The sequence below is a fragment of the Oncorhynchus keta genome, chromosome 9 (assembly GCF_023373465.1).
Source record: "Oncorhynchus keta strain PuntledgeMale-10-30-2019 chromosome 9, Oket_V2, whole genome shotgun sequence".
NCBI classification, from domain to species: Eukaryota; Metazoa; Chordata; class Actinopteri; order Salmoniformes; family Salmonidae; genus Oncorhynchus; species Oncorhynchus keta.
Genome location: NC_068429.1, coordinates 10730645 through 10752523, shown reverse-complemented (window position 1 = coordinate 10752523; position 21879 = coordinate 10730645). Strand labels below are relative to the sequence as shown.

Here is a 21879-nt window from a genome sequence, read left to right as displayed (position 1 = left end):
ATGTCACTTGACCTGAATTTTAACCTTTATTTAAAGCTTTTTCATCAAACTGTCCTCTTTTCTTTTTATGTCAAGTGGTCCGGCACCATCCTCAGTCAATTGCTTTCATTCTTGGTGCAATTCTAATTTCTTGAAAATGATTAAAATAAAGTTTAGAATCTAGGTCACGTGACATGATAGGCCAAAACACAGGGCCCTAGATGGATGATTAAACACCCATGAATAATTAACCTATCAAATGATTACTTCAATTTACAAGTTTATTAACTTTTCTAAAACGCATTTTCACAAACATAGAAAACTGACATAAAAAAGAAGCTGTAAAACAAAATGGTATCAAATTTTACCAAAAAGGATGAAAATCTACCACGACATTCAGCACCTGATCGGATTGACTCAAACTACAGGTGTCACATATTAAACATCAAACAAGAATTGTATAAATTACAGAGTTATGAACAGTCAAAAACAGACACATGGTGTAACAAAGCAAACGAGGCATAACAATTTCAGTCATTTCAAAGGCTTGTGGCAGTATTGAAGAAAGTTATTCAACCTTATGTCTCGTTATAATGGTTAGCCTATCATATATTAATTAACATTCATTGTTTCCCTTATTCAATGTTACCATGTATGTACATTTCCATAATCTATCTAGGTCATTGTCATTGACAGTGGTTCATTTACAAATGACCTCCCACATACCCAATTACATCAGTATTATTCATTACAAAGCAACATTTTTGGACATTCTACATAATTTATGCCACCATATACCAGAAGTTGGTGTCTTACAGTGGAGGCTGGTGGAAGGAGAAGTTAGGAGGATGGGCTCCAGTCTCCACTGGTGTCCAGGGCCTCTATTCATAAAGCAGCTCAGAGTAGGAGTGCTGATCTAGGATCAGTTTTTCCTTTTAGATCAGAATAACATTACATGGACAGAGAGGACATGGTCCCAGACTAGCACGACTTCTGTGGGAAGATTTATGAACACAGTCCCAGACTTTTTTTCCTTAGATACATACAATCATTTAGCTGTAAGCAACTGGACTTTCTTAATACTGAGAGTAAAAAAACAAAAAAATTAAACTGGTATGTAAAGAAAATGTAATTAAGAATTCCTTGAGCATACAATGTCTCCTCGAGGCAGATCTTTTTGAACATTCGTAAGCAGTTGCATGACATCATCCATATTGTGAGATAAATGCATTTACATTCAAGCCTATTAAAGAAACTGGAAAAGGGCAGTTGTCTTGACATTGTGTAAATATAGGAAGTTGAAGTTACTACAGGATAGCATGAGCATGCAGCAGTTCAAATATATAAAATATCTAAGAGGTACTTCTGTGAGATATGAAAGAGATGCAACAGTGAAACAGACGGATGTGGAATCCTGTTAATAAGAACAATCACAGAAAGATCTGATTGCTAATGAATAATTCATAGGCTTACATAAAATTCCATACCTCCACATCTTTCCTGTCAGCTTTTTTTCTTATACATTTTTAGATTTGCAGTGGCTACATAGACCAATTAATTCCAATGGTATTAGGCTGTGTTTACATTCAGCTGTTTAAAGGGGAATGGTAACGTTTAATGAACTGGATCTGATGAATCAGTCAGTGGCTATTTATACTCCCCCGGGGGTCCTCTGTAGAGGCTCAGCCACCGCTTTGTAACCTCTCAATCCACCACACCGTAAGGTGCAATACTTTGCTTAAGTGATCATGTCAGAGAAGCCCGTGTTTGGAGGATATATTGGCACGGGTGCTGTTACGCCCGAGACGTCTTCAATATATCCTCCAAACACCGGTTTCGAGGGCATTATCACTTTTATACAACGGGTTACCAACATATTCAAATAATGATTTAACATATTTTCATTAAAAACATTATTTTGATTGATTTCATCCATTTACAAGATATAGTCCCGACACAAATCTAGGGGTTGCTACCCAGGCCGGCTGGTTGTTCGTTCTATCGGTTGCCAGAGACGCGACCCAGTCGTTCAGTCTTTTGTTCTCTATCTATGGACAATCGTTCTAAATGTTCCATTGCCATACTGGCTGGTAATGTTCTTATCCCTTGCTTGCTAGCTAGCCAACTACGGCTAACATACAGTCACGTCAAAAAGTGTAGCCAGAATAACAAAGTAGCTTCATTTGCATTTGTTTAAATGTTTTCTAGTGACATTTATTTGGATACATATCCATAACAATGAGCAAATGAGGCGCGATTTTGCCTGGGATAGAAAATGTGCTCACTTGTCAGGACACTGTTGTTCAGAGGAGCTAGCCAACAACACAGCTAACACAATCACTTGAAACAGAAGCTGGAAAGACTGCAAACTAGCTGCACTTCCTTTCGTTTGACCTTTTTTCAATGTACATTTCTTTGTATATAAATCCATGAAAATTATGCCAGCTGATTCAAGATATCGACTGACTGAGAAACGCTGGCTGTCTGAATTGAACCGACTCCCGACACGTTCATTACTTTTGGACAGCTGGAGATCGAATTTGAATACTGAAACAATGTTGCAAATGTCGAAGAGACAGACAGCGAGTTTATACAAATTGCCTTTGTTGAAAACGAAATGTTAGTCTACAAGAAATGTGAGACAATGTCTAGATGCTTTTTATAGTGGAGATCAAGGTTATAAATTGCCTGGCTGGGCTGATGAAACAGTGGATTGCGCAGTCAGATGTAACAGAATAAATAGGCATTTTAACGTCATAGATTTAGCCGGTGATAATTTGTGGAAAAGACACCGACTGGAATGCGGTATCAATCAGCATTCAGGATTAGACCCACCTGTTGTATACAGTCCAACAATGCATTCAAATGAATAACAATTGTCTAAAAAGGCCTAACTCAAGGTACGTTTCCATTTCCCTTTAACATGCAAGTTTACAAAAGGTGTGTTCAGATAACACGAGATGAATCACTTAGAAACAGCATACATATTTAAAATGTATAAATTAATCTGACATCTAGACCAATATAAAAATAATTTTGCCCTGAGGCTTCTAATTCCTAGAAAGTTCATCTGTGAAGAACATAACCTTGTTTTGTAGTGAGGGCAAATAAATTGGCATGGGATCTTTGGAATCAACTTCCCTGGACACATTCTTTTTTAAAAATGTTAAATATCCCAAAATGTAATTTACTGAGCATAACCTGTATTCTCTGCTTTTTCCTACTGACAAAACACACCATGACGACGAAAATGGTTGAAACCAGCGGTGGCCCAGCGAACATGCCCACATTGGCATGATGTGGGCAAAAATATTGGCCCCATGTTGGCTGCCCACATTGGGCCGATACACCTTTGCTGGCTCCCAAGGCATTGGCCCAGTGTGGCCCATTACGGGCAGACCATATCTGGTGAAGCCAACCCTCACTTAGCCTGAAATAAGCATTCCCTTTGGATCAGCTGCCCATTATGAGCTCATGGTATTGGTCCTATGCCAATTTATCAGTTTATTCTATAATTTAAATATTTATTACAATTCAACTCAATGCATACATTTGATAATTTTCAAGCCTTAAAAAGGTATTTAGGGACCTTGCTACATTACATCAGAAACACAAGTTTCTCATGTCACTCATTTAAGTTTTTATTTTAAAAACTTCCTCATTGGCAGTGTTCAAGATCAGGTGGACTGGTATGGGCTAGTCCTGCGTTGGGCTGGTGTGGGAAAGCCCTGCGCTGGGCTGGCCTGTGTTGAGCTGATGTGGACTTGTTGTGGGCTAGCCCGTTTCGGGCAGACGTAGGCTTGCCCATCGAATACCCACATGGGGCCAATGGGGTTAATGTTTGCTGGGGGCCGTCCTATTGCCTCTGACCAGAATATCCCCTTGGACTGTCATTTTCTGACGATTCCGCATGTTGAATCGCCACCATTGGTCGACACCCAGCAGGTGATCGCTAACACACCGCCACCATTGGTCGACACCCAGCAGGTGATCGCTAACACACCGCGTCCACTGCTGCTTTTAGTGGTCTTTGTGCTTTGTCTACTAGACAACTACTCTAATGACCAATGTAGTAATCCGTGGTATTGTAATCAATCTGGTTGTCTCTGATGCTCCATCCAAAGGTTTTATTTCCTGATTTCTCAGCCATGATGCTTACAATGCCAAACCTGACATTTAGATAGACTAATCATTTTTCAATTACATTCTTTGTTTTGTACCTTTACATTGTCAGTTTAAAAAAAGGCACGCTCACTTTTACTTACTACTTTTGCAATTATTCATAATCAACTCAGCAGTCTTACAGCCTTGTGTGCTTTCTAGCAACGCAAACAAAGTGTCAGTGTATGTCACGAACTGGCACTCTGTCGAGGAAGAGCACTTTAAGATTCGCACTTCGAAGTCGTCAACTTCAGAGCTCCTTTGCTGTGCAGCATTTTCAGCGTTTTGAACTCAAGTGGCATCCTGTGAGGGCTTGCATTGGAGAAGTATCGATACTTGAGCATATCGTAGTAATGGTACTTCACCATATTTCCATTTGCGTCCCGCGGAAAGGGCCAGAATCCATACAAGTGAATCTCGTCGCAGAAGCGCGTGGCCAAAGTGTACATCAACAATCCGGTGCTGGGCCGTTTGATATTGATCTTGTTAGTCAGCCAGTACCTGGAAAACAAGAACAAATTGTTTTACTAAGCCTCGCTCAGACTTACAGTAAACATGATTCCATCACTGATACAGATGGCTACAAACATCTCACTGCTATTATCTCTAGTAATCCACAATACAACAGCAGAGTGTCAGGTACGTATTCCCTAAAACACTCAAAATGGCCCCAATTCTCTGTAGTAGCCTAAATAATGCTGGCGGCAATGTTGTTTTGTGATAGAATAACAGCTCAGACTACTAATTGAATGGAATGACAGCTCCTCCGTACTCCAAGTTATATTCCCGCCGAAGGCTTATGGGCTGCATCCTCAGAGGCTTCAACACATCAATGGATTGGAAACAGAAAAGGGAAATTTTAGGGGAGAGACTCCCAACGACTGATGAATTAAAGAACAACCGACAGTTTTCAATTCCCAAGACAGATGTGTGTGTCGAGGAGAATGATCATTTGGATTGGATGAAAAAAAAAATAGCACGTTCTCATGCTGGGGAAACAAATCCAAGTCCTTATTACTACAGACCAAATAAACCGACTTACCTAGATTATTATTTTCCTCAGCATTTGATATTTTTACAATAACACAATGCACTGTCCAGTTAACTGAATATTGAGCCTGAAGTGTACAGGATAACAATATTATTTGCAGTGTGTCAGTGCCCAGTAAACATGTACACGTCTGGCTCAGCTGACATACGTAATGTGAGGGAGCGTTTGCACATTGGAAAGACATCACAGAGATATTATAATAGATTTTAGAACGTAGACATTTGAAATACATCGTCAATACTCTTGCCAATGTTAAAAAGATGTCAAAACAACATTTTCCTGATGTCTCCTGTACACGTCGTACCTACGTTGAGGTTTGTGTGCTATCTGAGTGGCTAACACTTGATCCCACCCAAATTATCACCGATAATGGCAATTATAAACATATATATTTGTTTTATTTCAAGCCACAATCTTTATTTTTCAGTCAATGGCAGTCTGCTATAGACTTGGTTTGCTATAAAGCCGGGAGATGTGGCTTGAGAAATGTAACTGACAGTCCATGAGGTCAACATGATAGTTTAAACCACATTTTGAAGCTATACATATTATTTGTTTACATAGACAATTGAGAAAAATAACCTTATTGTTTTGTGTCATGATAGACACAATTGAACTATAAAAATCCATAAGTAATATTATTCTAGAAATCACTCAGTGTATATACACATAGTATATATATCATTAATTTAAACAATCAAAAATGGCTGTACCTACGACAGGTTGGGCCTTCAAATGAAGACTACTTAGATTGGTCTGTCCCATGGACCTGTTAGCCATGTCCCTCCTTCAACCAAACTATATTTAGCAGCGAGGCAGGGCAGCAGATAGACAGAACAGAAAGAACACAGTGCTTGGCTGCTATGGCAACTCACAAGGACATCGAATGTGCCCATAAAATCAGACAGTCACAACCCGTGCCCCTGGGGGAACTCTGCACAGCTAACGATCAACCCACAAAACAATTAACTAATCAGCCAGTCAATTGGACAATTAATACATTGCTGTGAATTTGTCCCGGGGGGAAATGACAAGAGTCACAATGACCCTCTCTTTAACTCCTACGGAGAAGCTCGAGCTGGTAAGCTGTATGTTCATGATAATAACAATGTTTCAAAATAAGGTCTCACACACTTTCTCCTTTCAAAGACGTTTTTCCATAATAAGGTCTCACACACTTTCTCCATTCAAAGACGTTTTTCTCATCACTTCTTTCACTGCCTCTATCCTTTCCTCCACGGCTCGCAGAGTTCTAAATTGGAATTGAATTGAAGCCAATCCTATTTGACATTGTCTTATACCTAGCAATCTATCTGCGTATGAAGACATGAGCACAGATGAAAATGTAGCCTGCCGAGAAGGCATGTGGAATGGCATGCTGATTGTGGCGTGGGGAGATGTAACCAGGCAACCCGCCGATCACTATACCATGCTGCGTGAAGCGGCACACACTAACACGACGCACTCCAGGTAGCTAGCTCCATGCCCCCTTTAGAGGTCACCCCAGGTAGCTAGCTCCTAGCTCCATGCCCCCTTTAGAGGTCACCCCAGGTAGCTAGCTCCATGCCCCCTTTAGAGGTCACCGCAGGTAGCTAGCTCATAGCTCCATGCCCCCTTTAGAGGTCACCGCAGGTAGCTAGCTCCTAGCTCCACGCCCCCTTTAGAGGTCACCCCAGGTAGCTAGCTCCTAGCTCCACGCCCCCTTTAGAGGTCACCCCAGGTAGCTAGCTCCTAGCTCCATGCCCCCTTTAGAGGTCACCCCAGGTAGCTAGCTCCATGCCCCCTTTAGAGGTCACCCCAGGTAGCTAGCTCCACGCCCCCTTTAGAGGTCACCCCAGGTAGCTAGCTCCACGCCCCCTTTAGAGGTCACCGCAGGTAGCTAGCTCCTAGCTCCACGCCCCCTTTAGAGGTCACCCCAGGTAGCTCCTCCTAGCTCCACGCCCCCTTTGATGCTGGATGTCAGCATTGGTGGGCAGTTGCTATGTAGTCACCCCAATGGCCCCTGGTCAAAAGTAGTGCACTATATAGGGAATAAGGTGACATTTGGGACGTTGCCTCCCTTTCTAGGCAGTACGGCCAGATTCACGGGGTTTAGGACACCAGTTTCATGGGGATTTGGACACCAGATTGAAATTCATGAATATTTCCCTTTGGAAAAATGTGGGTTCCAATGAGATAAAAACAAACAGAGAATGACATCACTGGTCTTTCTCTAGGTGTAATGTTAAAGGTTTAGAGAGGCAGTACTTCAGTCTAGTCTGGTCTACAATCTGTTTGTGCCATCTTGCCAACTGTCATGACAACATGTGTGACAGTGACCATAGGTGTTTTTGTAATACAGCACAAACAGACCACAAACAGGCAACAATTTAAAATGGTTCTCTCCCAACATAATTTGCAATTAATGACACATTGATAGAATACATTAATCCTCCAGACCTCAGATCTCTAGGGTTCTACCCATATAGTCCCTTATTCCCTACATAGTGCACTACTTTAGACCAGGGCTGGTCCCCTATTCCTTACATAGTGCACTACTTTAGACCAGGGCTGGTCCTCTATTCCTTACATAGTGCACTACTTTAGACCAGGGCTGGTCCCCTATTCCTTACATAGTGCACTACTTTAGACCAGGGCTGGTCCCCTATTCCTTACATAGTGCACTACTTTAGACCAGGGCTGGTCCTCTATTCCTTACATAGTGCACTACTTTAGACCAGGGCTGGTCCCCTATTCCTTACATAGTGCACTACTTTAGACCGGGGCTGGTCCCCTATTCCTTACATAGTGTACTACTTTAGACCGGGGCTGGTCCCCTATTCCCTACATAGTGCACTACTTTAGACCAGGGCTGGTCCCCTATTCCTTACATAGTGCACTACTTTAGACCAGGGCTGGTCCCCTATTCCTTACATAGTGCACTACTTTAGACCAGGGCTGGTCCCCTATTCCTTAAATAGTGCACTACTTTAGACCAGGGCTGGTCCCCTATTCCTTACATAGTGCACTACTTTTGACCAGGGAATAGGGTGTGCATGGCTTACTTTATACTGAGCTGTAAGATGCAACCAATTGTATAATAGGCAAGCATTTAATGGCCCACAACTCTTTATAAACAGCTGCCTGACTGTGTGTTTGGGTATGTGTGTGTGTGTGTGTGAACATACTGTAGTGTATACCGTATGTGAGAATGTGTTTCAATGTGTGCATGCATATACACTACCGGTCAAATGTTTTAGAAAACCTAAAAGTTTTTTGGATACTACATGATATTCCATGTGTGTTATTTCATAGTTTTGATGTCTTCACTATTAATCTACAATGTAGAAAATAGTAAAAATAAAGAAAAACCCTTGAATGAGTAGGTGTTCTAAAACTTTTAACCGGTTGTGTAGTACACGTGTGGCAAAACTCAACTCACCCTCTCACCACGTGAATGAGCCTCAGTGACGGGTAGGCCGTCCTCACCCTCAGCTTCCTCTTGACGATTAGCTCGTTGACACTCTCCACGTGCCGCTCTCCTCCCTTCACCATGAAGGCCGGGATCCACAGAACGCTGTCGTTGAGCCCCCGCAGGCGCTGGACGAACCTCTCCGTGTCCGTGGCGTTCTTCAGGCCGCCATACGCCCTCTGGATGACAGAGGGGTTCATGGTGGTGAAGTCGGACCGCAGCCCAACGTCCTCGGCGAACTCGGACAGCGGCGGCAGGTTGCAGCTAAATCAACAACGAGTCATTTGAGAAAGGGTACAGCCTCGAACAGCATGGCTCTTTCACAATAACAATAAGCTTAAAGAGAGGGAGAATAAATGTTGTTCTTTGTAAGGGCGGTCAAACTTCAGTCTTCACTCCTGGGTCCTGGAGAAGCTAAGTGTTAATGCTAGTTTTTGTCCCAGCCTTGCACTTACACGCTAACCTTTATTTTATATTATTTATTTATATTATTATTATTTATATCAGGTGTGTTAGGGCTGGGCTGAAACAAAACCTTGTGTACACCCTGTAGCTTTCCAGGACCAGGAATGAAGAGTTATTTTCTAGAGAGGCTAGGATTGTACATACAACACCACTCAATACTCTGCAGACAATAGCTTTGGGCCCTGGTCGAAAGTAGTGCACTACTGTTACCAAGCAAAAAGACAGTAACTGCTCAGAATGTGGAACTGAGAAAAAAAATGCTTTTATTTATCTTTGAACTTTATACAGTTACTGCTAACATGACCCCCATTTTATCCAAAACACAATAGAGGCAGGATTCTTGTCCACATGATCAAGCATGTATTTAATGTCGCAAAAAATGACATTAACTCATTTTAGACCAATTGAGCAGTTACCGGTACTGCCTTTTTTGCTTGGTAGGGCACTGTCAGGGATAGGGCTCCATTTGGGACGACATCATTGTGTCTGAACTGGGCTGATGGCACACTGGAAATATTGGTGGAAGGTATTTCCTTCCTCTTTACTGTGCTTTTCTCCCACAACAGGTTGTGGTATCGTATCATGAGTCAGACTATTCAGAAGTAGCATATTTGATCCACACTGACAGTATGTGCTTCTGGCTTTGTCTATTTAATATTCACAACATAACAATCTTCTTATCGATGTCATGTCATGCAATATGACATATGAACCTAACTGTTATAAATACTCGGGTAATTTAAATTCGTATCATCTAGTCATTTTTTATGTAAGCATCACTAAGCTGGAGGCAAAATCAAACACGAGACAAGAGAAGAGTGATGCTATTTTTCTGATTTAATTTAATGTGTCCCGCATGGGCACATAAACCCAAGAACCCCTCATTAAATGCAGACGGGGGAATAAATTGACCAAGCTTCTGGCTAAGAGCCAATCTCCTTAAGTGTTGATCCAATATGTGACTTCTATCCATCAGATAATGACAGCTAATACTGTCATTACCTTGAGTGTTTTCTATGAACATATATACATTCTGGAGGTGTTAACCACAGGCTAATGACAGCGGAGGGAAACTGCATTATGGCTTTTTTGCCCGGGCAAAAAGATCCAACCTTCTCTCATAGGCGGCAGGGTAGCCTAGTAGTTAGAGTGTTGGGCTTGTAACCAAAAGGTTGCAAGTTCGAATCCCCGAGCTGACAAGGTACAAATCTGTCGTTCTGCCAATGAATGAGGCAGTTAACCCACTGTTCCGAGGCCGTCATTGAAAATAAGAATTTGTTCTTAACTGACTTGCCTAGTTAAATAAAGATAAAAATAAATCAAAGAGAATGTCTGTGTTAAGAGGTCCTAATCTTGGTAAAACATAGACCAGACATGGTATCCTTAAAGGAATCCTATCATATGATTCAAAATGCATCATCAGTTTGTGGAGCTTGAAACTTCAACGCTGACATAGAGAATATGAACAAAACAAACTTAAAAGTGTTTGGGTGAACTATCCTTTAAAAAAGGCAGTACCGTATCACAAAGTCATGGCTGTCGATTTCTTTGCCACATCCGCTGTTGAGAAGCACACCGGAATTGCCCACAACCGCGCACGTTCTGAAGCGCTTGTTTTTGAGTGGAGAGACGTCCGGTAGCAGGCTGTGAAGCGTGTGGGAGACGTTGAGCGTCCGGCGTCTGTCGAGGACGTAGTGGATAGTGTCGCCTGGTTTGAAACTGCTCTTCACAACCGAAACGTCCCTCTCAGCATCCAGGAAACGCAGGACATCCTTCCTGCATGTTAGTCAGAAGAGAAGTGAACTGTAGTGACGCAAGTCAACTCTTAATTCATACCTGATTTCCTGTTTCAAATATGTTTTATTGAACACACACAAGAGTGGTGTATAGGTATACGAGACCGGTATACAATTCTTATCTAAACATAAAAGAGCAGACAGGAACAACAACACCCAGAGTTCTAGGTACAAAACAAATAATACAAAACATGACATACAGAACAAGGACAAGTAGAAAGAAAGAGGGCAGATGTCCCCCCCCTTTATCCATGCTTGATTTCCCAGAGACAGATTAAGAGAAGTACCAGACTGAAAAGCATTCACAATGGAGAACCTCCATTAAAAGGGCTTTTTAGTCCAGAACCAGGGTTATTCTGTGTGTCACGACTCCGACCGAAAGTGGCTCCCCTTCCCGTTCGGGTGGCGCTCGGCGGTCGTCGTCGCCGGCCTACTAGCTGCCACTGACGTGTCCCATAGGTCTACTGTATGATAGACGTGTCCCATAGGTCTACTGTATGATAGACGTGTCCCATAGGCCTACTGTATGATAGACGTGTCCCATAGGCCTACTGTATGATAGACTTGTCCCATAGGCCTACTGTATGATAGACTTGTCCCATAGGTCTACTGTATGATAGACTTGTCCCATAGGTCTACTGTATGATAGACTTGTCCCATAGGTCTACTGTATGATAGACTTGTCCCATAGGCCTACTGTATGATAGACCTGTCCCATAGGCCTACTGTATGATAGACTTGTCCCATAGGCCTACTGTATGATAGACTTGTCCCATAGGCCTACTGTATGATAGACTTGTCCCATAGGCCTACTGTATGATAGACTTGTCCCATAGGCCTACTGTATGATAGACGTGTCCCATAGGCCTACTGTATGATAGACGTGTCCCATAGGCCTACTGTATGATAGACTTGTCCCATAGGCCTACTGTATGATAGACTTGTCCCATAGGCCTACTGTATGATAGACTTGTCCCATAGGCCTACTGTATGATAGACTTGTCCCATAGGCCTACTGTATGATAGATTTGTCCCATAGGCCTACTGTATGATAGATTTGTCCCATAGGCCTACTGTATGATAGACTTGTCCCATAGGCCTACTGTATGATAGACTTGTCCCATAGGTCTACTGTATGATAGACTTGTCCCATAGGTCTACTGTATGATAGACTTGTCCCATAGGCCTACTGTATGATAGACGTGTCCCATAGGTCTACTGTATGATAGACTTGTCCCATAGGCCTACTGTATGATAGACTTGTCCCATAGGTCTACTGTATGTGCTGCTCTTCTACATGACATGGCAATGATAGAAGAGTTGGCTTCAGCACATGATAAGGGTTTAGACAGTTTTTGCAACATCTGCAAAGTTCCATTGTCTGTTGACAGTGATTGATTCAGTTATTCTGATGTTGGGGGATGACAGCCACACACCTCTGCTCTATATTTGACGAAAATATGTCACAGTTCTCTGGTTGTTAATGATGAAATCTTAATGGGGGGGAATGCTCTGTTTTGATTCATTACAGGCCTCCTGTTGTGACAGATGTAAGCATGTATCCAACATGACAGCAACAAACAGTATGGTGTCTCAAAAACGTCTAACGCTAAGCAAGATGATGAAGAAAGAAAGACAGAAACCACAGTATATAAAGCACACTAAAATGCTGGTGCAATGTGTTCCAGTCAACCTGCTGCAAAGTTTGAAACATTAGGTGGGTCAGAAAAAAAACCAAGAAGATAAATGAGCAAAAAGGGCCTACATTTTTCACAGCGAGTCAAATAGCAATATCTTGATTGGCTTTGTAATTACAATATGCTGCATGGGGGAAAAAAAGAAGCACGGAAATAAGTCCCAGAACAAAGGCTCGGCTAAATGGGCAAAAAGCCTCTTATGTCATACAGTAATGAGAGTTTTGACGTTTTCTGTCTCTTTTTCGCTGTCTCACAGGGCTATGTGTTCTATTGCAGTCCTACGTCGACGATTCCCTAGACACGGAGACAGAGGGGCAGGCTGCTATTCTTAGGCATGGACGGCACATTTGCCCAATAAAAAGAAAAGTTGTCTCACCGCAAATTAAGCGTATACACAGTGGCGGAGCCAGAAATGAGCTGGTGGGTGGGCCTGTAGCTAACTTCCTTAAATTATACACATTTTGCAATAGGGCAAAGTTTCAGTTTCATAGCTAATCTCATGCTATTCTACACATTTTGCCATGAGGCTGAGAGAAAATGAAAGCTAAAATAACGGTGTGTTGGCTGTGATAAAGGCACTGGATTATGAGCTGTCTTGTTTGCTAAATGAACAAATTAAGTAAGCTGTGGCATGGTGCATATAGCTATAGAAACACAGTGACAGATGCCTCAATGCAGTCATATTCATAGCTTATTGGGGGTGTGGCTTTCAGTTAGTTATTTTTGGCAACACATCCCGTGAGAGTGAATGTCACCCCAGTTCACCTTTGATGTTATATTTCATCAAATGTAACTAACCCAGTGCACTGTTTGCTATAAATTCTATCTGACGGTGTTTGAATGTTTAGGTAAAAATGCCCCCAAAAAAATGTCCTGTTTGGAACACTGACAAGTAAAACAAATCTGATTGGGTGGACTTGGCTCCCCACTGGGTGGGCGGAGTCAGACATGACTGAACCCAGTCGGTGGCTAACAAGGAAGACAACCTCCCCAAAGTTACTGTATAAAACAACAGTGTTGTAAGAGTATAATAACTATATCATGTATAGAAATAGCACACAGACTTCTTCAGAAGTAGTACATAAGTAATATAGACTTATTGACAAGAGTGTAGAGTAATGAAAAGGAACGACCTTCGGTATAGATTCTTATGCCATTAAATGCAGTCAAATTAGATCTACGAATGTATTGACACTGTGGTTGAACTGTGTCACCAAAGAAATGAGCTTGAGATAATGTTGACCCTGACAATGATTCATCCTCCTCATAGTATCCAGTGGTTACCTACTGTATCCCAGGGGCGTATTGACCAGGGGCGTATTGGGCTCTTGTAAAAAAAAAAGTAGTGCACTATGTAGAGAATAGGGTGCCATTTTGGAAGCATCCCATATTGCTGGGTGCTGTTGTACAATGGTGGTGGATGAGGTTAGTAATCCTCAGACAATGTGTGCCCTTGGGGCTGGTGGTGTAGAGAAGACCTCCATTGTGTCAATTCAAGCCTCTTCTAATCCAATATCAATAACTGGACAAGTGGTGACTCACCTTATCATGAGAACTAGTGACGAATTGACCCGCCATCCTTCGACCGAGTGCTGGAAAAAGGAAGGCACACCACTCCTGCTGCTTTTCTCCGAACTATTGACCATAAGTCTTGAAGTGCCGAGTTCACTGTTGCAGAAATCAAAAAAATAATAGAAAAAAAACAACTTTATTGTCCAATGTCCCCACACATGAATGAGTACTTGATCCTTGACTCACACACACACACACACACACACACACACACACACACTCTCTTTGTTTTAATGTGATATGATTTCTCATTGAGGTGATTGCACCGGTAACTACATTGGAATGAATGGCAGAAAAAGGTACTGTAGAGATAGTGGACTAAGAAAAGAGGGCTTGATTTGTACAGCAGTACACCCCGAGTTCCATGTGCATCCAGTATTTTGTCCTTAATATGAAAGCTCTGTTGTTTCCTGAAAGAGACACCTTGAACCCACTGTCGATTTGCCATTGTTTTTCATCCATCACACTGTACAGTCTCTCATAAAGGTCTATTGTCCTTGCTTGGGCTACACCTACTATTGGCAAGGACAGTTGATTTCGGGAAGGTAATTTATATAACTTCCTTTATATTTAGAGACATGCTCTACAGAGGAAGTCATGACAGCTTTCAGAGTCTTCCAAAAACAAGTGTACTAATATCTTTAACACGTATGTACGTGTGATTAGAGCACCATTCACAAGAATACTTATACTTTTCTGAAAGAGCTACTCCCAGTCCATTCCCCTACCCTAACATGTCTATGCATGGTTACCCCAGTGAACAAAGCCTCGAGCCCCAGACATTCTCACATTTTAGATGACTCACAGCATCTGACTCACAGCATCTGTCAGGGTTGCCTGGGATCAATGAGGCACAGTTGTGTGTGAACTTATGATTTTCAAGAGATATAAGTGGACACAATGGGAAATACCCTACTGTTGGGACTTAGATGTTCACACGCATAACGACCACTGAAGTCACTTCCTATTTTCTGTTGCAACCTGATTAAACTAATTGTTTGGCTTAAAACAAAAATAGCTTGGATATTCAAATGTGTAACCTTTCAAGCTAACTGCAGTGGTGGTTCAAGAGACAATAATCTATATTTTTTCATAAATACTTGTAATACTAATTACATTTTGAACAGTCTTAACTCTCATGAACGGATATGACAACATCAGTTGATAGACGGGTTGTTGTTTTCGTTTGACACTTCCTGCTTAGGGGAACCGCAGGTCTCTTGCGTAGGCTCACAGTTTACTGCTCAGTGGCACACACACACACACACACACACACACACACACACACACACACACACACACACACACACACACACACACACACACACAGACACAGAGACAGAGAGAGACAACCTTCCTGTCTTAAGTCCAGTCGTATAAAAACTGAAACAAAGCACGTCCTTTCTTTGACAGTATCATCCTACTGACTGGTGATCGTGTGCCGTTCTGGACAAGACGGCTTACTTACCTACTGACTGGTGATTGTAACATAATTATTACAATAATTTAAACTTCACTTCTCTTTTATAAAGCTTAAATGAACCCTTCAGCGTTAACTTTAACTGAGTGGGAATAAATGGGAAACACTCCCATTGAGGCTTGTTCATACAAGAAATCACATATTTTCAGTTCCCGGTAAAGATGTAAATGCCCTTTTTGTTGCGTCCTCAGAGTGCAGACCAGCTGGCTAGAATGTTTACAGACATATTCAATCTCTTCCTATGCCAGTTTGCTGTCCCCACTTGCTTCAATATGTCCACCATTGTTCCTGTACCCAAGGAAGCTAAGGTAACTGAACTAAATGACTATCGCCCCGTAGCACTCACTTCTGTCATCATGAAGTGCTTTGAGAGGCTAGTTAATTAAGGACCATATCACCTCTACCTTACCTGATATCCTAGACCCACTTCAATTTGTATACCATCCCAACAGATCCACGGACGACGCAATCGCTATTGCACTGCCCTATCCCACAAGGACAAGAGAAATACCTATGTAAGAATGATGTTCATTTACTATAGCTCACCCTTCAACACCATAGTGCCATCAAAGCTCATCACTAAGCTCAGGGCCCTGGGTCTGAGCCCCGCCCTGTGGAACTGGGTCCTGGACTTCCTGATGGGCAGACCCCAAGCGGTGAAGGTAGGCAACAACACCTCTGCCACGCTGATCCTCAACACGGGGGGACCCACAAAGGTGCGTGCTTAGCACCCTCCTGTACTCCCTGTTCACCGGTGGCTAAACACGTCTCCAACTCATTCATCAAGTTTTCTGAAGACACAACAGTGGTAGGCCTGATTACCAACAATAACAAGACAACCTACAGGGAGGTGTAAGCCCTGGCGGAGTGGTGCCATGAAAATAACCCCTCCATCAACGTCAACAAAACGAAGGAGCTGATCGTGGACTACGGGAGACCGCAGAGAGAGCATGCCCCCATTCACACCGATGTGGCTGCAGTGGAGACTGCTGCCCTATGTACATAGAGTAACTGAACACGGGTCACTTTAATAATGTTTACATACTGTTTTATCCACTTTATATGTACAGTATATACTATATACTGTTTTCTAGTCAAGGTTCATCCTATATAACTACTGCTGTACACACCTTTTCTATTCATATATTCTCCATACACACAATCTACAGTGGGGAGAACAAGTATTTGATACACTGCCGATTTTGCAGGTTTTCCTACTTACAAAGCATGTAGAGGTCTGTACTTTTTATCATAGGTACATTTCAACTGTGAGAGACGAAACCTAAAATCAGAAAATCACATTGTATCATTTTTAAGTAATTAATTTGCATTTTATTGCATGACATAAGTATTTGATCACCTACCAACCAGTAAGAATTCCAGCTCTCACAGACCTGTTAGTTTTTCTTTAAGAAGCCCCCTGTTCTCCACTCATTACCTGTATTAACTGCACCGGTTTGAACTCGTTACCTGTATAAAAGACACCTGTCCACACACTCAATCAAACAGACTCCAACCTCTCCACATTGGCCAAGACCAGAGAGCTGGGTAAGGACATCAGGGATAAAATTGCAGACCTGCACAGGGCTGGGATGGGCTACAGGACAATAGGCAAGCAGCTTGGTGAGAAGGCAACAACTGTTGGCGCAATTATTAGAAAATGGAAGATGTTCAAGATGACGGTCAATCACCCTCGGTCTGGGGCTCCATGCAAGATCTCACCTCATGGGGCATCAATGATCATGAGGAAGGTGAGGGATCAGCCCAGAACTACACAGCAGGACCTGGTCAATGACCTGAAGAGAGCTGGGACCACAGTCTCAAAGAAAACCATTAGTAACACACTACGCCGTCATGGATTAAAATCCTGCAGCGCACGCAAGGTCCCCCTGCTCAAGCCAGCACATGTCCAGGCCCGTCTGAAGTTTTCCAATAACCATCTGGATGGTCCAGAGGAGGAACGGTAGAAGGTCATGTGGTCTGATGAGACAAAAATATAGCTTTTTGGTCTAAACTCCACTCGCCTTGTTTGGAGGAAGAAGAAGGATGAGTACAACCCCAAGAACACCATCCCAACCATGAAGCACGGAGGCGGAAACATCATTCTTTGGGGATGCTTTTCTGCAAAGGGGACAGGACGACTGCACCGTATTGAGGGGAGGATGGGGCCATGTATCACGAGATCTTGTCCAACAACCTCCTTCCATCAGTAAGAGCATTGAAGATGGGTCGTGGCTGGGTCTTCCAGCACTGTTCAAAAGTTAGTATGTATACCACCATTCAAAAGTTGAGTCATTTAGAAATGTCCTTGTTTTGAAAGAAAAGCACCTTTTTTGTCCATTAAAATAACATCAAATTGATCAGAAATAAAGTGTAGACATTGTTAATGTTGTACATGACTATTGTAGCTGGAAACGGCAGATTTTTTTAATGGAATATCTACATAGGCGTAGAGGCCCATTATCAGCAACCATCACTCCTGTGTTCGAATGGCACGTTGTGTTAGCTAATCCAAGTTACTCCCTTCACAGAACAGCGCAAACTGTCTCTAACTAGAATAGAAAGAGGAGTGGGAGGCCCCAGTGCACAACTGAGCAAGAGGACAAGTACATTAGAGTGTCTAGTTTGAGAAACAGACGCCTCACAAGTCCTCAACTGGCAGCTTCATTAAATATTACCTTCAAAACACCCGTCTCAAAGTCAACAGTGAAGAGGTGACTCTGGGATGCTGGCCTTCTAAAAAGAGTTGCAAAGAAAAAGCCTTATCTCAGACTGGCCCATAAAAAGAAAAGATTACAATGGGCAAAAGAACATAAGACACTGGACCTCTGCCTAGAAGGCCAGCCTCCCGGAGTCACCTCTTCACTGTTGATGTTGAGACTGGTGTTTTGCGGGTATTATTTAATGAATGTAAATGTAAGCTGCAAGTTGAGGATTTGTGATTTGTCTGTTTCTCAAACTAGATACTATAATGTTCTTGTCCTCTTGCTCAGTTGTGCACCGGGGCCTCCCACTCATCCTTCTATTCCAGTTAGAGACAGTTTGCGCTCTTCTTTGAAGGGTGTAGTACACAGCCTTGTGCGAGATCTTCAGTTTCTTGGCAATTTCTCACATGGAATAGTCTTCATTTCTCAGAACAAGAATAGACTGACAAGTTCCAAAAGAAAGTTCCTTTTTTCTGGCCATTTTGAGCCTGTAATCGAAACCCACAAATGCTGATGCTCCAGATACTCAACTAGTCTAAAGAAGGCCAGTTTTATTGCTTCTTTAATCAGGACAACAGTTTTCAGCTGTGCTAACATAATTGCAAAAGGGTTTTCTAATGATCAATTAGCCTTTTAAAATGCTAAACTTGGATTAGTTAATACAACATGCCATTGGAACACAGGAGTGATGGTTACTGTATGCCTATGTAGATATTCCATTCAAAAAAATATCTGCCGTTTCCAGCTACAATAGTAATTTACAACATTAACAATGTCTACACTGTATTTCTGATCAATTTGACGTTATTTTAAATGGACAAAAAAAATAGCTTTCCTTTCAAAAACAAGGACATTTCTAAGTGACCCCAAAGGGGTTTGAAAGGTAGTGTACATACACACATACACATACCATTTTATGCTGTACTTTATATATGTTCCGGAACTCTGACATCCTTCTTTTTTGGAATATGTGCCTATTGTTTTGTATTGCCAGGTATTATTACTGCACTGTTGGAGCTAGAAACACAAGAATTTTGCTACACCTGCGATAACATCTGCAAATCTGTGTACGCAACCAATAAACTTTGATTTGCTACAGGTAACTGCCAAAATAAATGAAACATCAACCTAGTGTCTAAATAGGGTGTGGCCCACCAGAACAGCTTCAATGCTCCTTGGCATATATTCTATAAGTGTCTGGAACTCTATCATCCATCATTTGGTGTTTTGATGGTGGTACATAAATCAGGGAATTTGGTGTAATTACAGACCGCAATTAAGGTTTTTCTTGTTGTGGGTGTTCCCTGATATCAGGAAACGCCCATTGATACCTGCCATTGGTCAGTTCTGGTGTTATGAGACTGATGGTTTCTCGACACAGATGATTTGTTGACAGAGCAGGTTAGTATAATTAACGTGGCAGATTAGCATAATTAACGTGGCAGGTTAGGATAATTAACGTGGCAGGTTAGGATAATTAACGTGGCAGGTTAGGATAATTAACGTGGCAGGTTAGGAGGCTGAGGTTAAGGTTAGGAAAAGGGTTATGATTAGCTACAATGCTACAGTTGTCAAGAAACGACGTAAAAGAAACGGCCAAGGACCAATGGCAAGCATCAATTTGAAATCAAGTAACGCCTACAGTATTTCAGAAAACACCCCTAATTGCGATCCGTAATTACACCCTTCTCATCTCAGACACAACCACCGACTGTTTCCTTGTTGAGTTTCAAATGGGTACATGCGGATTCACGCCTCGTCGCCCTCTCTGAGGAACAGCAATGACGAAACAGTCCGTGGTTGTATTTGATGAATGTTTTATTAAAAAGTATGGATTTCAGCAAACAAAGGCACGTAACAACAAAGGACAAACCTAGGTACACAGTAAGAGTTTAAGAATGTATATTTTTGAAGTATCAACGCATAGTGACTGAAAAGAGTCAAGAGGTCCATTTTAAAAATAAATAAACTCTGGTCTGCGCTGAACTCAGTGGAGGAGTTGAGGTACATGGCAACCTTAACCTGTACTCAAGAGTCCCAAATATGGTATTCTTAAACTAGTGATTGAGTCTTGAGGGTTCACACACACACAATGTTGTAACGCATAAGATTTGATTGATTTTGTTTGCATTCCAGTATTTTGAACAAAGTGAAATCCTATCAACTAAAAAACTATATTTCTCTGTATAATGAGATTTTGTCCCAATGTGTGTGGCTGAGGCTCTGAAGGAGAGTCTGTCAGCATGCCTCATCGACTCTGTAGCATTCAGAGAGAAATGTGTAAAATCTCTGAAGAATCCACTCACATGCCACAGTGAATATGATACGAGCCAATTAAATAACTAGAAAATAATGAATATCTGCACTAATGTGTCGTTTTGACATTGTGCTCACCGGTTCAGATCAAACAAAGGAGAATTAAGCGTCCATCCCAATACAATTGCTACGGGCTGGACAATGGCAGAGGTGTCCAATTGCAGGACACTGGCACATATCTACCAATATACATCTAAACAAAGTCCTAAAAACGAAAATGTATCACGAGGATGCATTCATTGACCAAGTCTCAAAGTAGAAAACCTCTGCAGCGCGCCTTATGGTAATACCTGTGTTCCCAAGCGTGTTCCAGCTATTCTATTGGCCATATCGATGGCAAAAGAACGTATCATACCCAGTGACTTGAGCTTCCTGATGTTCTTCACTTCTAGTTATTTCTTTCGTCTTGTAGAAGATCACCAGGATGCTTATTGTGCAAATAGTCCAGCGTTTCCGTGAGAGACGCATCTCGCAGAGTGAATAGCACAATCCTTAGCGATAGATTCCCCTTTAAAACCCTTTATTGGTTAGATTTGTCCTCCTTTCGAAGCGCTTGTCTCCTTCTGCTGCGCGCATTACCATGACTTACAGCAACTACACCATATCCATCGTATGAAGTCCATCTTCGTGATGGAAAGGCAACGTAGCCAATCATCTCACTCCGTTTTGCCCATGCAAATATTCTTGGTTCTCTAAACCAATGGTTATAGGGAAGGGCGTGAACTTTCACTTTGAAGTTACGTTAGAGATCTATAGCACACTGAGCTTGGCCAGACGTAACATTTAACAGATAGAAAGACCGGTAGACGCTGAGTAGGCGGAGGAGCTCTGGCCGCCCTGCTGCCTATCGCAAAGACCAGGTCTGCAGCGCATGTGCCCCCATTTTCCGTTCAAACATGGTAACAGTTTACCTTTATCCTGCGGGTATGAAACATTAGGATGCAGTTATAACTCCTTATATTTACATTTTACCTGACGTTCTTATCCAGAGCAATTTACGGGAGGTTTAAGTGCCTTGTCCAAGTGCACATCGACAGATTTTTCGTTTAGTCGACTTAGGGATTCAAACCAGCAACCTTTCGTTTATTGGCCCAATAAACTAACCGCTAAGCTACCTACCGACTTCATGAGCATGCATGACCACTTAAAATGTCTTATTTTCAGGGCCCTATGGCCTAGTACTGGCACAGAATATCACCGAGATGT

At 42.1% G+C, this 21879-nt stretch overlaps 1 protein-coding gene across 1 annotated transcript; it reads right to left on the bottom strand.

Moving 5' to 3' along the window:
• Positions 1-246: 246 nt before the first annotated feature.
• On the bottom strand, positions 247-21325 carry st8sia4 (ST8 alpha-N-acetyl-neuraminide alpha-2,8-sialyltransferase 4). The gene is made up of 5 exons (XM_035757789.2): positions 21029-21325; positions 14143-14268; positions 10626-10883; positions 8613-8906; positions 247-4641 (listed from the first exon to the last, which is right to left on the bottom strand). Exons 1-5 carry the CDS (start codon positions 21139-21141, stop codon positions 4362-4364), a joined length of 1071 nt encoding a protein of 356 aa, XP_035613682.1. The 5' UTR covers positions 21142-21325; the 3' UTR covers positions 247-4361.
• Between the last annotated feature and the right edge of the window lie 554 nt (positions 21326-21879).